General features: G+C 33.6%; 2 protein-coding genes across 5 annotated transcripts; both read right to left on the bottom strand.

The window, feature by feature from the left end:
- Nucleotides 1-3,707: 3,707 nt before the first annotated feature.
- LOC18603433 (uncharacterized) lies at nucleotides 3,708-9,992 on the bottom strand. Of its 4 annotated transcripts, none has more exons than XM_088805616.1 (13): nucleotides 9,579-9,992; nucleotides 9,014-9,118; nucleotides 8,272-8,358; nucleotides 8,076-8,122; nucleotides 7,517-7,574; nucleotides 7,031-7,144; nucleotides 6,587-6,712; nucleotides 6,299-6,410; nucleotides 5,644-5,732; nucleotides 5,312-5,395; nucleotides 5,013-5,203; nucleotides 4,155-4,338; nucleotides 3,708-4,047 (listed from the first exon to the last, which is right to left on the bottom strand). In XM_088805616.1, exons 2-13 carry the CDS (start codon nucleotides 9,087-9,089, stop codon nucleotides 3,995-3,997), a joined length of 1,221 nt encoding a protein of 406 aa, XP_088661742.1. In that variant the 5' UTR covers nucleotides 9,090-9,118; nucleotides 9,579-9,992; the 3' UTR covers nucleotides 3,708-3,994. The 4 variants fall into 4 exon arrangements, with proteins under 4 accessions (XP_088661742.1, XP_007035471.1, XP_088661741.1 ...); XM_007035409.3 differs by having other exon boundaries at nucleotides 4,155-4,356; nucleotides 4,989-5,203; nucleotides 9,579-9,991; XM_088805615.1 differs by having other exon boundaries at nucleotides 4,989-5,203; nucleotides 9,579-9,991.
- An 867-nt stretch (nucleotides 9,993-10,859) lies between these two features.
- Nucleotides 10,860-13,253, bottom strand: LOC18603432 (Low temperature viability protein). The gene is made up of 4 exons (XM_007035408.3): nucleotides 12,659-13,253; nucleotides 12,171-12,569; nucleotides 11,335-11,940; nucleotides 10,860-11,202 (listed from the first exon to the last, which is right to left on the bottom strand). Exons 1-4 carry the CDS (start codon nucleotides 13,124-13,126, stop codon nucleotides 11,071-11,073), a joined length of 1,605 nt encoding a protein of 534 aa, XP_007035470.3. The 5' UTR covers nucleotides 13,127-13,253; the 3' UTR covers nucleotides 10,860-11,070.
- Nucleotides 13,254-16,214: the final 2,961 nt, after the last annotated feature.

Below are 16,214 nucleotides of genomic sequence, written 5' to 3'. Positions count from 1 at the left end.
TTTTTGGTAGAAGCTGTCCGCTTCTTTTTATTTTTAATTAATAATTTGGGTGTTATATTATTCAGAATGATGTAATGTAAACCTCGTGAATTAGAGTCATTAATTGACAAAGTATTAAGATGGGATTAAGACTAGTACGAGATTAACTATGTATTTGTTTTAATTAAGTATACCACATTCCATTGTGCTATCATCAATCTCATCGGTTTAAATTATTTTCTTTTATAGATTCTATTCGTATTAAATTTTTGACTTTATGGTAAAAGTTAGAGATTGTGAAGAAAATAATTCATAAACCCATACCTAATATATATGGGGTTTTTTTAAGGAATTTCTTAAGAGTATTTTTTAAAGGAGTTGAATTATTATTTATGTTGATATTTTTATAGTAAAATATAATAATTGATAATTAATAAGATGCATTCTTAAAGGAGAAGATTTATTTAATATGATAATTTTAGAAATGCCTTTAAAAACATTTATTAATAAAATTCATTTAGGGTAAACTCCCCCCACATGTTTTCTTATTTTAACTTTTTTTTTTCACATGACACTCTTTGATTTTTTTTTTTTTAAATTTAGCATCTTGTAGATTATTTTTATTTCCACGAGAGATTAGATTGTTAATTTTACCCATGAAAATGATCAAATTACCTTTAATTTAAAATTAACTTATCTATTTACACTTAAAGGTTTTTTTTTTGTAATTTTATTAAGCAAAATTAACAACCTAATGAAAAAGACAAAAAATTACAAAATTATCTTAAAAAAATATAATTTTTTAATTGTTCTTTGTCGTATTGAATAAAGAATGATTAAATGAGATAACTTTGGTATAAACCCCGACTTAGGATTCTTTTTCTACATAGCTTTCATGTAATTAAGGCTTTTCCACTCAAAATGTGGAAAGATGAATGCTAATTGCCCAATTAAGAGTTCCCATTGAAGGGTTTGGTAATCGGTAGGACTATAAGTCTCCATCTCTTGCATAATACTCATCGAAAATGGTCAATTAAATCAGTTGCCTTATCTCAAATGCTAAGGGAAGTTGGTGATATGTGACCTTTGGTCCCATCTCAATAATATCTCCCCTCTTATTTATCTTAATCCCCCCCTTATCTTCTCTCAACCATGGGTCCTCCTCCTCACCCTTTCCATCTTCTGATTCTCAGAATTTCAGTCTATGGGCGGAAGCCACTATGGGTGCCTAACGTTTTCTCATTTTTTATAACATATTAATCTCAATTTTATATTACAATATCTGAATATTTGAATTAATTATAAATACGTATTGATGTATATATCTTGTTCCTTTCTGGAATAAAAAAAATTTATAAATATGAAGGGAATCATATTTGTGGGATGGATATTCTAAATTTACATTCTCCTACAAAGTATATAGATAAACTCTACTACACTAAACAAAGAATTTCAAAGGGGCAGAAGGAATTCGTTTGTCTTTTTTAATAGATTTGACAATTTATATTTTCGTATTGTAAACGTATCAGATACGATTAGACACGAAACACTTTAAGGTCAAACACGAACACGACACGTTTAATATTCAAATCTTAAATTTAAAACACGTATATGTATACATTTAATAAACGTGTAACACGACACGACACGATTAATAACACGTTTATTAAACTTGTCAATATATGACACGATACGATTAATAACACGTTTAACACGATTAACATATTTAACACGATTAACATGTTTAATACGATTAAATAAAAATATTTATAATTAAATATGATTTAATTATTTAAATTTAAAATCTATAATTATAAAAATAATTATAATAAAACAAAAATAATAGCATCATCAAATATAATAAAATTTAATATAAATAACATATGTAAAATTCATTATCATATAATATAATAAAATACATCATTAACATCTAACCTTCAAATACTAATAATATAAAAAATCATTCATCATTTTTAATGGTAATAATTACATTATTACCTTTATAAAATAAAAAAAAATTATTAAAAAAATTATTTAATATTATTTATATAAAGTTAAAATAATATTTAACTATTAATTTTTAATAAGTTAATAAACGTGTCACGTATACATGTTTAAATACGATAACACGATTAAGTAAACGTATTTAAATGTGTTTGTCGTGTCAGACATGTTAAGACATGAAAATTTTCGTGTCTTAACGTGTCAGATACGATTAGATATGAAACACGTTAAGACTAAATCTAAAACCTGTTTAACTGGTATCTTCTTATATCGTGTCTAAAATTATTAAGTCTACTTTCTAACAGTATTATACATGTAAAGTTGTTCTTTTTCTTGTCAAATCAAGGCCCGGCAGGATAAGGCAGGAAGATATATCGATAATACTGAGAAAAATCCAGGGGTGAACATGTCGATATGAAGATATGGAATCTTTACTAAATTAAACTGTAATTTTCTTAAACGTGGGGGAGAGCATAAGGACTTCAAGGTCACATTTCGGGTGTTGATTCGAAGGAAAATTGGTGGGAAGTATTCTTTTATAGGAACATTCTATACAATCCAACTACCGTTCGTGGTGGTTCGCTTTGAAAAGCAACATAGACAGGGAAACCTCTTTTTCTTCTTTTTTTTCTTTTCTATTTGGCCTTGTGATAAATGAGCTAAGCCTTTTCATTCCTTGGTTCCGTGGAATATGGTTTGGTTCAGAAGTCATTAGTCGTTTTCCGTCACAACTCAACAAACACTGCTGAGAGCCTTCAATGTAATGATGATGAGGTTTAAAGTGCATACAGCAAGGATTTGATCATGGGTTTGGGAGAGTCTGGATTTATTCAAGAAATTGAGGCTTTCAGAGAAGACGATCGTTCTTGGAACCCCCCTTTCGTCAACTCAGGTAACAGTGAAATGCATGTGAATGCCACATACTTCAAAAGAAATATGGACTGTGTTCTTTTTTCAAATGCAAATCTTGTCACTTTGACTTATTAATTCTTATAATTTTATTTCACAAAAAATATTTCACAGATTAAAAATTATACGATCATTTAAATATCTAATTATATTTTAATACATAATCGATGTAAAATTCCCCGTCCTTTTTTAACACCGGCTCTTCTTTAAGGCCGTGACACGGAGCACCATCCATATCCACCGCGCATGAAACAACACGACAAAGCTTGAAAAGGCTGCTCCTTAGAAGCTGCCAAGCCACCTTCCTTCCTATCTTCTTTTTGCCCCCACATCTTTCCAGTTTGGTCCAAACAGTACGATTAAAATAGCGTTTTCCAAGTCTCAGCTACTTGGGAATCTCATTGCAAAGGAGAAAAAGCTAAGCCAACCAAAACACACTATCCCCTTTACTCACCGAAGACAAAATGTGGGAAAGCCCGATCATGTCGTGGAAGACCCACCCTCAATTTTCACTGTAATTTGATCGAAGAATCCCCAGTTGCAGCTAATGTCATTATGAAATGACAGAAATCAATTATCTCCCAAAGAGACAAATTCTTTCTAACAAGCCACATCATCAACAAAGCAGATTTTTTTGGTTCTTTTTGTTAGCGTAGTGGAAATTTCCTTGTCACAAATGCAAGTTAGGGACATTTAACAATACCCCAGGCATAACGACAAGGGGCTGTCCAAGTCTGTTGCCATCAAACCATTGTCAATCACCACTTCATTAGCATCAGTGGCATTTGTTGTTGGTGGCAACTTTTCCAGGACCCTCTCTGGAAAATTCTGCATGATTTTCTCATTGAAACGGAGCACCTTGTCACAATCCTACCAACCTTTCATTAGCTATACAATAAGGATAATTTACTATTTACTTTATTTCCTTCAAAACTATAAACAAAGGGCTAGCTGGCTGGCTGTCAAAAGTGTAATCCAGAAGGCTAGAATGAACAAATTGAAGTGATATATGCTTTCTAGGATTTCAAAAATGGATCCTAACTCTCATTTCTCATGTATCGCTAAATACACCTTTGCCTAGCAAAATTCCAACCAGGACTTCCTATACAACAGGAACACTCCCATTTGGAGGCTGCATGGGCCCCAGCAGTTTGCCTACCGAAAAAGAAAAACCAAACTACTGTAAGCTTAGAGTGGGCAGATGATTCAACAAGAAACAAGTTAAAAATTTGAACAATAATACAACTAGGTAAGTAGGCTACCTGAGTTGCCTGCAAAAGAATAAGGCTTCGAAATATATTTGCTTCTTGCCAATCCAACAGCTGCCGCCTGAGGCCTTGGAATATTATCAATTGGATGCTGATTTGAAAAGTCATTGGATGGTAGGCACCCTACTGATTTACTCAAGCATACTTCTGAACTTTGAGCAAGAATTTGATCAGGTTTCTGCAGAGAAGACTCTTGCTGTATTTCAAGGAACAAGATATTAATCAAGTTATTCAGTCCTCAAAAAATAATTCAGGAGAAATGCAGGGCAGTAAAGGAGATATACAAGCTTCTAAATCCTTGCGGCCTTAGTTCCTCTAGATGCATGAAACATATGAATCACAAAGGAGATGTCACAAGGCACTTCATCAATCTTCAAAAGCAGTGCTGGTTTTCTTTGTGTTTGACTCTAATAGATTCAAGCAACGAGCATCAATCTGTTGTTTGCTTGGTAAACATTTTTCTGTTAGAATGAAAGCATTTCACTGATTATTGAAGCCAAGGATGGGATCTTAAAGATTGGAGTGCATGAATGACTAGGTATCTTGTCAAAGTTGTATCAATGACCCTTTTTTGTTCTTTTTTGCCCGACTAAAATTAAAATGATGATTTGAGAAGAAAACTCAGGATAAATCAGGGAAATTTTTTTTTCTTTACATGCAGAATTGGTGATTTAAAAGGTAACCATTGCATGAAGAACAAAGAATCAACATTCAAAAAGAAATATTTATTTCATTCATTTATGCCCTAAAGCAAGTCACATTCAACCCACTCAAAACCAACTCAGATGGAAGAGGAATGCCTCAAATAGCATAGTTAGCAGGGCAAACCTTCATGATAAGCAGATTATCCACCTGATCAAGAGGACAGACGCCCTGAGATGAAGCCTGCAACAGCATCATGCTTTGTTGTGATGCTTGTGGACTAACCATGTCACTGCAAAGTTCTTTGGTTGATGTGACAAAGTACTGATGACTAAGCGCTAAGCGAAGACGACTGTTTCTTTGAGAGTAATAGATTTTGGTACTAAGAGGAACTGGAATATCTGATTTAATTGCAGAGCCAGAAGAAAAAAACAAGGTCAAGAATGAAAAAAGAAGGTCCAATGCAACATTCAGAAGCTATTTTAGACAAGTAAAAGCAGTAATGTTACCTTTTGTCAGCAGACAGTTTTTATGGGCTTGCCTACCATTAGGTGTTTCACATCCTGAAACTCTTCCTCTTTGAGAATCTCTAGCTGCAAACATGGATGATAAACATTGATGCATGAGTAACAAAGATCAACATTTTGTTATAGGTTAGTCTTTTGTGAGGCATTTATCTGTACTCCAGAATCTTGATTCATAGCCAGACCTAAATTCTCATTTAAAAAATTCAGAATTCTTAAAAAAAACCAAAGCCTTCTGCATTAGCTAACATAAGAGAATGTCCTGCTGAGGAAATTCAGGAAATAGAATGAAAACAACAAACTAAATCTGGCCTTACAGGCATGTAGGTCATGAGTATTTTGAGTTTTTGTCACACCAGAAGCTGTTTTTGGACCATCTGGCAGGAGAAGGCGGTCACCAGCTACCCTACAAAAATGGAAAAAAAAGAAAACTGCATTATCCACTGATTAATAAGAACTGTAAGAATGCCAAAAGTTGAATAATGAGAGATTTCCTGATAAATTCCCTCAGAAGCTTATAATCTCTTTTTGATTGGTTATAAGGGGCCTGGCACAGCAACGCCTCAAACCATATCACAGATAGAGCATTTTATAAAAACTATCATCCCCAGGCTTGGAGAACTGGATAGCTAAAGAAATGTATCAACCTAATATTCGTATGCGCAGCCACTTAAAATCTTTCTCCAACATTTACATTCAAACACTCCATGTTTAAGCTACACGGCCAAAAGAATACACAAACTTCTCATCCTAAAAGAAGGAAAAAAAACAGACAAGAGAACAACATTTCTGGAAAGAGTAAACTGGTCTAAAATCAACAGTAATTAAGAGAGGAAATTATGAGTACACTAAGGTACAATGTGTTTAAGAAATGACACGTCTATCATGCTAAACTATAAGTAGATAATCAAAATTAAGATCAATGTAATATTATGAAAATGCAAAAAACAAAAAGCAACAAAAGAAACATACAGTTTAACGCGTTTTGTTGAGGGTGCCACTACAGAGGTCGAGTGGTCAGTATTATCAGAACTAACTCCTGAGCCATCCATCACATATGCTGTATCTACACAAGCAGAATTTCCTAAAAGATAAAGGGTATAATACATCAAGCTCAAGTAATGAAGCACTTGCAGCAATTAGAGAACTGGCACATAATAAGTAAACATTGACTGCATGACACATTACCTCAAAATATCATAGTGTTAAAAGAAAAAAAAAATCAAAAAACAAAAGGAATCAACAACATTAGCCACCTACTTTTTGCATCCATGGTTAAGGAAGAAGGCATCCCAATTTGTCCATTTATGTGGGATTCTGATGCTGTAGTATCATCAGCATCAATAATTTCAGATCTTTCCTGCTCCCCAACTGGTATAGGTTGGTCTAATAGAGGTTAAGAACTATGAATATATGAAACAACAACGAAATATAATTTCCCTGTAATCAAACCAAAAATATAAGACACTACTTTAATATAAAGCACAAGACAATAAAAAATGAATTTTCATTAAAGAAAAAACATCACAAACTCTTTTCAGCACTTCTGATACTTCTTTTTAAGAAAGCAATACTAACGTTAAAAATAAAGACCAAAATACAACAAATTAAACAATAGGGGTTTTAAACTGAACAACAAAACCAACAAAATTCTGAAACACATTTAAAAAACAAAAGAAAAATAGAGGTGAAAAGAAAGGATACTAGCATAAGCAGCTAGTGACTTCTTCCTTTCCTTCCTTGGAGGTTTTCTATGCCCAGTACTACCATCAAGCTCCAAAATAGTTTCTTCAGTGGTTTTTAATAACCTACAGAGTTCTGGAAAATCAGAAGGAAAAAAAGAAACAATTTCAGTGAAGCACCACCAAAACACCACTTAAAATTCAGAGCTAGTGGTGCCAACTAGAGAGCAACACCAAATGTAGACAATAACATCATAAATCCCTTATTTATACAGCTTGTAGAAACATAATTGAGACCAATAATTATTGATTGACAACAGAAATTACATTAAACATGGATAAATGGATATCAAAATTACAGACACTAACAATAAACTAGTCTTAAATTCAATTCCAAGAGCAGGATTCATGTATGTGCAAAATTGTTTTAAGTGCTTAATTGTGTTCGATTTAAATCATAAATGACTAAATCAGGAAAGATTGGTTACAAAGAAAAATGCCTCCAAACCTTCATGAGCAGCATATTGACTTGCCTTGATCGGCTTCTTACAAGCATTACAACATACCTACATAATTAAATAAAAAAATCAGGTAACAGTAAGAAACTTTTATGTGCACATCAACAACTGATAAATAAAACAAGCTGACAATATAAAGTACAAATTTCTACCTTGATGAGACATGACCCTTAAAAGTAAAAACAAATAAAACACATTTCGGGATGCTGCAAAGACAGTTTGGTACACAACAAAAGTGAAAGGCAAACAATATGTGGAGTATTCTCATATGACAAGATTACAACTCTTACTCGCATTTCATTAACCATACATTCGCGAAACCCCATGTAGGAAATATTTATGAAATTTCTTATTGATTTAAGATTATACATGAGAAATCTGAACCAAATGGAAGGAACCTTGAATTTGCAAAGGCATAGCAATGGCTGAGAGAGAGAGAGAGAGAGAAAGCATAAACAGACATAACTCTTGCTGTGAAGAGTTTTGTAACATGATATCAAAGAGAACTGAAATGCTAAAACAGAAAATTGATAGCTCAGATAAACTTACCAAATGCAAAGGATCAGCCATAGGCTTCAAACCAAATACATGCATATCTGTGAGAGAAAAATCAACAAGCCATTATAAAAGATCAACAGAACATTTATTTTGATCACTGCCATAAGACCATATAATTTCGTGTAAGAGAAGCATTATTAAACCTTATACCCAACAAAATGAAAATGAGTCTGCACATAAGCATCACCTTCTTCATCAATTAAATTGGCCTCATCCGCTCCACGTAATTCTCTGTAAATGTATTGAGCAGCTAATTTTTTATTGCTAACTTCCTCTGCCAAATGTTGGGACAATGTCAATATCATGTTGTTTGCAAATTAAACCAACATCTCAAATTCATTTGAAAATGTATAACCTCAATTAATCTACATCATCCTAGTGAAAGATATAAACAGTCAAGTTTAAGCATGTGGTTACTGAATTTCCTATCAGGCTTATTTTCTTTTACTATATTATTTTAAAAGTGAATCAGGAGTTTTACATATACAAGTACATGCTTGAATAAAGACCGAGAGAGAGAAAGAGAGACGAAATAGAACATCAAATACATGGATCAAAGGTGTAATATATCCATTGAGCAACAAAAGTTGTGGGTTTCCTTGTTGTAGTGGACCGGAGTATTAATACATACCACTAACTTCCCTGTAATAATCACCTAGAACTTCTCAGAAAGAAAGGAGAGAATAATTGCATGGCACAAATACAAGTATGTTATCTGCTTTTAAAATATTCATATAGCATGACAATACATAAAAGAAAAAGGGATAAAACTAAGAAATGAACGTTGCAAAATTGAGAAATTTCTTTTATTATTTTTCTTGTATCACTCCATTCTATATGTTGTATTTCACTACCTACTAATTACTCACAAAGATAAAGCATATCATTTCAACTTGACCATGCAATGTAACCAAGAAGTCGCAATATACCTGCCGACGAGATGCTTCCTGCTTCAAGAAGTCTAGCCATAACGGCCATTCTACCACTTCCAAGTGAGCATACCATTGAGAGAAGGTTAGCCCCGAATCTATACACTGCAATAAGCAATGCCAGCTAAAATTACCACAATATTATTATGGCAATAATAAAGCACATAACATCATACAGCAGCCCAAATTTTATTTAAAAATAAGTAAATAATTCCACGTGTATAAAATTATTTTTTAATAAATGCTGGCAATTCGAGGAGTTATAGTTTGATAACGATCATATTTGTAAAGTTGTACGTTATTATCTTTCTTTTTCTTATTAATTTCTTTTAGAGAATGAAAATCAAACGTCAATAAATGTGATTAAAAAATTAAACACAAAAAAGGGGAAAAATCATATACATTGCACATATACAACAAATTTTCGCGGTCATACAATTCAAAAAAAAAAAAGCAGATTTTATTTTTCGATCAAAAATCAAAAACCCTATAATCGCAATCACACTGCCAAAAAAGAATCACAAAGACAATAGAATAAAGAAAATGATGAAACAAATAAACTCACCTCGATCTGTACAAAAAAGAATCCCGAAAAAGCCCTAAAAAAAGACGGAGAAATTCAAGAACTCGAATCTGTTCTCGAAACAATGCGCCGATTCCGATGCAATGTGAGTGAAACTAAAGGTCAGTGACGGTAAAGAAAGAGCTGCAATGGCGGAAATGGAAACCCTAAGAGGAGAGAGAGTGAAAGAGAGTTCGATTATTGGGTATTTTTTTTAATTTTTCTTTTTATCTACAAGAGACGGAAAAAAAAGAAAGAAAATAAATAAATATGCTTCTTTCCCTTTTTTGGTGCTTTTTTTTTTGCTTCTTCTTCTTCTTCTCTCTCCTCTGAGAGGAGAGAAGAGAAGAGGTGGCAATTTGGCAGAGCAAAATTAGGGAAGGAGACAAAAATTAATGGAAAGACGGTTTGTTTTGGGATTTTGGTGTTGTGTTAATATATGCGTCGACGATTGTATTGAATAAATGTGGTCCGCGGCGCATCGGATAACTGGCTATTTCAGCCACTTTAATTTGAATTTGGAAATATTAAAATAATATTGATTTTGGGCCGGGCTTAAGTTGTCCTATTTGAATATTGGGCTTCGAAATGTACGGACGATTTGTTCGTTTGGGCCATGGAGAGAGCTGATTGATCCATTGAGCCCGAAGAAAAGGGTTGTTAGAAACCTATATAAGCTAATACGTAACAACTGTATTCTGAATTTAAAATTTTAAATTATTGGTGACCCCAGTAAGCTCTTTTATTGGCAGACAATGAGGGATAAGAAATAAAGGATTTCTCTTGACAAACTGTCATATATGTTACTACTAGATCTCTGGTAAGGATTGCAATGGGTATTAAATTCTCAGGTACTCAAATTTATTGATCCGCTTACACTGGATTCAAATCCCTATATTCGGATTTGAGATGAGTTCCCGAATAAGGTCCTGGTATTATCCCTAGGATACGCTACCCGAAAATGTTTTGTCCAAGTAGTAACGATTCCTGAGTAAGGTATGAATATTATTCCTTGGATACCCTATCCGAATATGTGTTTGTCCAAGTAGTATCAAGTACCTGAACCCGTACCCTTTACCTGTTTATATATAATTTATACATTATATGCATGCAGCTTGCTGCTATTGAAGCTAGACAACTGTAACATTACAACCAAAAGATTTCAAGATTTCAAAGTATTCATATGATCAAATCAATGGACATGCAAGAAAAATTACCAGTTGAAACTACTACTTACGCAACAAATAATTACCAGTTTGATCCATGCAGAAATTCATCAACACATTTGAAGACCAGAACAGTCTCATTTCCATTTACCACTCCAAAATTACTGGCAAACAACATAATGGAAAATCTGCACATGGCCCATACTAAATGCCTAACAGTGGCACCAGAATCCAAATGTTCATATGAGGATTTCCAGGCAAACTCTTAAGCACATTGTTCTCACTCTTGAAATTGTATGATCATCCATATTTTTAATTAATCACTATACCTACATTAATCGAATGGATGATGGACCAGCTACAGCAGCAACTTTCTGTGCTTGCTGGGCTTCACTCTGGTACAGCTCCTTCATTGCCTTCTTCATTCGCCGAGCTTCACGCCGTTCCTCTTTAACAGCAACCTGAAAGCATAATTCATCAAGTCAGAAGGAGTACAAAACATGATGTGAATACTTAAATCTCATTTCCAAAGCAAACAACACTTCTTCAAGCAAGTTGGCTTAAACAAGTTCAAGCACATATGCAAATAATACCTTCCGTTCCTTCTTTTCCTCCTTAGTCTCCTGACCATGTTGCTTTCTCTTAAGCTGTTCAGCTTTTAAGCTACCTGCAGTGCTCTTGACCTTTTCTGTAGTAACCTTTTTACTATTAGGTAAAAAATCCACAGGGAGCTTCTCTTTTCCTCTAAGAGATATCACTTGAGTTTTGGCACTTAAGGCCCCAGAAACAGTTTCAGCCAACTTCTTTTTCCTAGCTACCTCAGGAGCTCCGATTTTTCCAGGGTGGTTATCAAGGTTTGAATACGTGGAAATGATGCTCTCGCAATCAAATTGCTCTGACTCATCACTGCTTTCCTCCACAACCACCACATTTTCATCTTCACTTTCATTCTCATACTTTTCAGCATATTCAGAACATCGACGCATGATATCAGCAGCAGAGTCCAGTAGCTCTTTGCTTTTTAGTCTCTCACTACCATGCAATAAATCAGCAGGAGCTTTATACTTGTCATCAAGCTCCAAATCATCCATATCATTTTCATTAAGGACATTTTTTAGCTTGTCTGCTAGAAATTCTTCTTCTTCAGCTATGTAACCCTCATGTTCATCATCATCAGTGCCATATTCTTGAAGTTCAAGCTGTGATAACCAGATAATCATGAGATACAACAGAATACCAATGTTAAAAGAAAGGCAGCACGCAAAAGGTAAAATCTTCAGACATGATTCTAATTAAACAAGCTACACTAAACAAATTAGACAAATTGGACAATTCTATTTTCTTTAAGATGAAACGGGGTTCTTAAAATCAAAAGTAAGTCTTCTACTAATAAAGAAAATCAAAATGGATTATTCTAAACAAGACTCACAATATCAAATTGCTCATCCAAAAGACGCCGGACCCGTGGCTTCTGTTCCACTAGGTGATTCCTTGCTCCATCTGCAATCTCTTGATTGCCAGAATCAGGATCAGCTCTCTTGACACCTTCATGAATAACCTCAGATTCCTCAACTAAATCCAACTTCTTATCACTCTCATCACCTTCTCCATCTTCAGCCATGTTTGCTCTAACAACAAAATCCTCCTCCAAATCCTCAACATCCAAACCAAACCGCGACAAATCACTATCATCAAGCAGTGCAGCCACTTCAGGATCAACCACTCTCTGCATCCTGGCACTCAGTGTCTTTGACGCAACACTGTAAATCGACTTCTCATTATAATCCTCTTTGGATTTCGATATTTGTACTCTCGAAGCATCATAGGCCTAAGCAAAACACACAAAAACAATTAATCAAACATCAATTAATCAGCAATTTACTCCAAATTCTTTAACATTTGACAAATTGAACTAACCTTTACATCGCGGGGAAGCTGGTCGGGCTTGAACTTGGGGTTATGATAAAAAGCAGAGCCGCCACCAGTATTTCTAATCTCTCGCATATGAATCAAATAATTGTAACCATCATCTGGAAACCCTAGCTCCAAAATCTCCCTTCTCACGTTCTCCGGCAATGCTGCCTTCTCATTTGCGGCGGCGGAATACGAGTTTCCCAACACTCTATCATACTCGTCGCCGCCGCCGCCGTCGTTGTCATCGGGTGCGTCAGCAAATATGGAGTCATCTTCGTCGTCGTGTTGAGTGTTGCTATAGCCATGGTTATCTTCGTCGAAGACAGTGTTGAAGGAGACAGGGTTGTTGTCGACTCGGACGAAGACTCGATCGCTGCCGGGTGCGTCGCTGTAATTGGGATCGGAGGAGTCCCGGGCAAATAATTGGAACGTCGCAGATTTTTTCTTGTCGATGAATTTCTTTTTTCCCATTTTTTGTATGGATTTTCAGATACTGCAAATGAAGCAAATAATTTAGAAGTGGTTTTCTCTATTTTAGTGCTCAAATATCATAAACCCTAACTCCGTAGCAGGTTTATCGTATACCCTAAACGGCTCATGGGTTCGGCACGTGGGGGACCGAGAGAAAAGGAAAGGAGAGTGTCGGAGCCGGGACTTGAACCCAGGTCTCTTGGTATTTGAAAAATAAGGGGAGTTCTATCCTTTGACATTTCTAATTGGGCATATTTATTTATTTATTTATTTATTATAAATAAATGAATAAAAGGAAGATAAGATAATATATATATATATAAGTACAAATCATGTTTTTATTTAATTTTTTTTCTTTTTACTTTTAACTAAATGTTTTTATTCAACCATGTATTGTTTTTGGTTTTATATAGTTATAACAAATCCCAAATCACGTTTTGACATATCATTTGAAATTGTCTAGTTTGCACACTCTAATTGTAATTAATTTGTCAAAATTGTTACAATAATGAGTAAATTTTAACCTTAATTATATTTGTATTCTTATGTAATATGAAAAGTAGTAAATTTTTTACCTTCATTGGATGTCCTGTTTAGTGTTTTTACAATAATTTTAAATTACGTATTCAATAAATTTATTATATTAATTTTATTTTTATTATTAAGTTATTTGATTATGTTGTTAAAATTTAAAATTATTTTATAATAATATAATATTAAACACGTATTATAAAGTACATATTGATAGCACATCATAATTCACTATTATTTTCAACGAACCACACGTCGCAATGCATTTTTCTCTTTTTTCTTTTGGAGTACATGAAGAGATTAATCTATTGCCTACATTAATTTAAGCGAAATAATTTCTACTATTGAATTTAAAGAGGTAATTGGCTGGAATTTCTTAAGAGGAAATATTGGCTAAAAAAGAAGAGGGAATTAAAAAACAAAATGCATTGGTAAAAAAGAGATTACAAGTGTAAAATCTTTTATCATATCTTGAGAGAGTATCGGCACAAAATTTTGCTTGAATTCTAGTAAAAACTTAAAAACAAAAGCAGCTTCATTTTGCAAAGAGCAGAGAGAACAAAATTTTTCACCTTGGCATCCATTAAGAAGATAAGCGTTTCCTTCATAACCGGAATCACAATAACATCGACTTGAGTTACCGTAAGGAAAGGAACAATAAATTTCCTGTTCCACTTCTCTCCGGTAATTCAAAAGCCTGATCGGGAATTGCCCAATAAAGTAAAGCTGGAACATAGTCCATATTCTGCAAAGCAGAGGACTGATCTTCTAGAATAGCAGACAAAGCTTAACCATTGTTCTTCTACCAGGAAGGCTAACTTGCACCCTTCTGACTCTGATTCTTTGCTCTCAAATGTAGCATTAAATACATGGAGACGCGACGGTATCACAATCTCACAGCATGTATCACCATTGCAAGTGACATTAGAACCAAAAAGTCTGCTGCCAATACAAGCTGATTCACAGCCAACAATCGTAGGCTCAGTCCCTGTCATGAAGGCTCTGTTGCTGCAACCTGCAGCTATGAATTTCTTCACGCTCTCTGAGAAGTAGAAAGGACTGCCCGTGATGTTTATCCCCCTGCTAGTTTCCCTACCAGAACAGTTCTTTGATATTATTTTACTCTAGACACGAACGTATTCATCGCGTTTTAAAGGAAAATCCAAGACCTCCATTTTCATGCTTGTCAATAAAATTGTAAGAGGGCTTGAAGCACTGGTGGAGCTAGGATTTTAGGCTTGGGGAGGTAAAAATAAGAGATTTAATATTTGGAGAGGTAAATTTAGAAAATTTGTTAAAAATAAGAATAAATTTATAAATATTTAAATCAAAAACAAGAAAAATATTATAATTTTTGGAACTTTGTGGGGGTCGGTGGGGGGGCGGGGGGCGGGGCTCCCTACTAGCCCCCCCTCCCTCTGCCTCTGGCTTGAAGTCTCATTGCAAGAGACTTCAAACCATGGATCTATGGAACAATTGGCTCCAATTCCAAAAGGGTATGGTATACTAACATTTCCACATCGGTCTTTACAGCCAGATTTGGCTATGGGAGCTGAAAAGGCTAGTCTGATAGTTAGCAAAAGCAAGAAAGTGGAACTTGATACAATTCTCACAACCATTCTTTTATCTCATTCCTAGAGTGTAATGGGATTTATCTGAATTTTTTAGGGAAAACAAAACTAAAACTAGGATGTTTCTTTGCACGTTCCAAGATTAACTGCCTTGACCCGTAACTACAAAATATGATGCAGCAAAGAACCGAAGTTAGAAACCCTATCCTATTTTTCAACTATTGAAACACACTATTGTATTTACTTTATTCTTTTTCATATAACTCACTATTAAAACACGTTCTATTCTTTAAAAGAGACTTATAAGCTTGGACAATGACCACTCACCACTATTGTATGAAACTAAAAAGAGGTAAAAGTTTTCTTTTATTTTTTTCTTTCTATTTATATTATTTAATTATTTATATATTTAATTATTATATAAAATCCTATATATCGTACTTATATATTTATGAATTATAGTTTTATATTTAATATTTTAAGTTTAAATATAAATAAAATAAAAATATTAAATATTGACTGCATCAATTTTTTTAAGGTTTGATTAAAGTATGAGTAAGTTGAAAATAATTGATAAATTATTTAAAAGAAAATATACAAATCGTCTAAATGATTCTGCTACACTTGAGCTATCAACCTTAAAGAAAATTGTGAAAGGAAGACTTTGAAACTAAATAGATGATGAGTTTCTTGTAAATAATTTAGTTGTTTTTATTAAAAAAAATTGTTAGTATTTTTAGTATAAAATCAATAATTGATGAATTTGAATTTATAAAACATTATTGAACACAACTTTTCTAAAAAATTATTGTAAGTTTTTCTTTTCTTATTCTTTTTGATTTACATGTTTTATAAAATGTTTATTATAAATTGTTTGATTGTTGGTTAAATTCAACGTATTAGTTTTAAAAAATTTTAGTCTTCATTTTTTTTCGTCTTTTGCCCCTCAACAAAAATTGATTAACTCTACCCTTACACACAGTTGA

This window comes from Theobroma cacao, chromosome 4 (assembly GCF_053813885.1).
Source record: "Theobroma cacao isolate CCN51 chromosome 4, ASM5381388v1, whole genome shotgun sequence".
Taxonomy (NCBI): domain Eukaryota; kingdom Viridiplantae; phylum Streptophyta; class Magnoliopsida; order Malvales; family Malvaceae; genus Theobroma; species Theobroma cacao.
The sequence above is the reverse complement of the archived record's forward strand: the minus strand, read 5'-3'. Positions and strand labels throughout refer to the sequence as shown.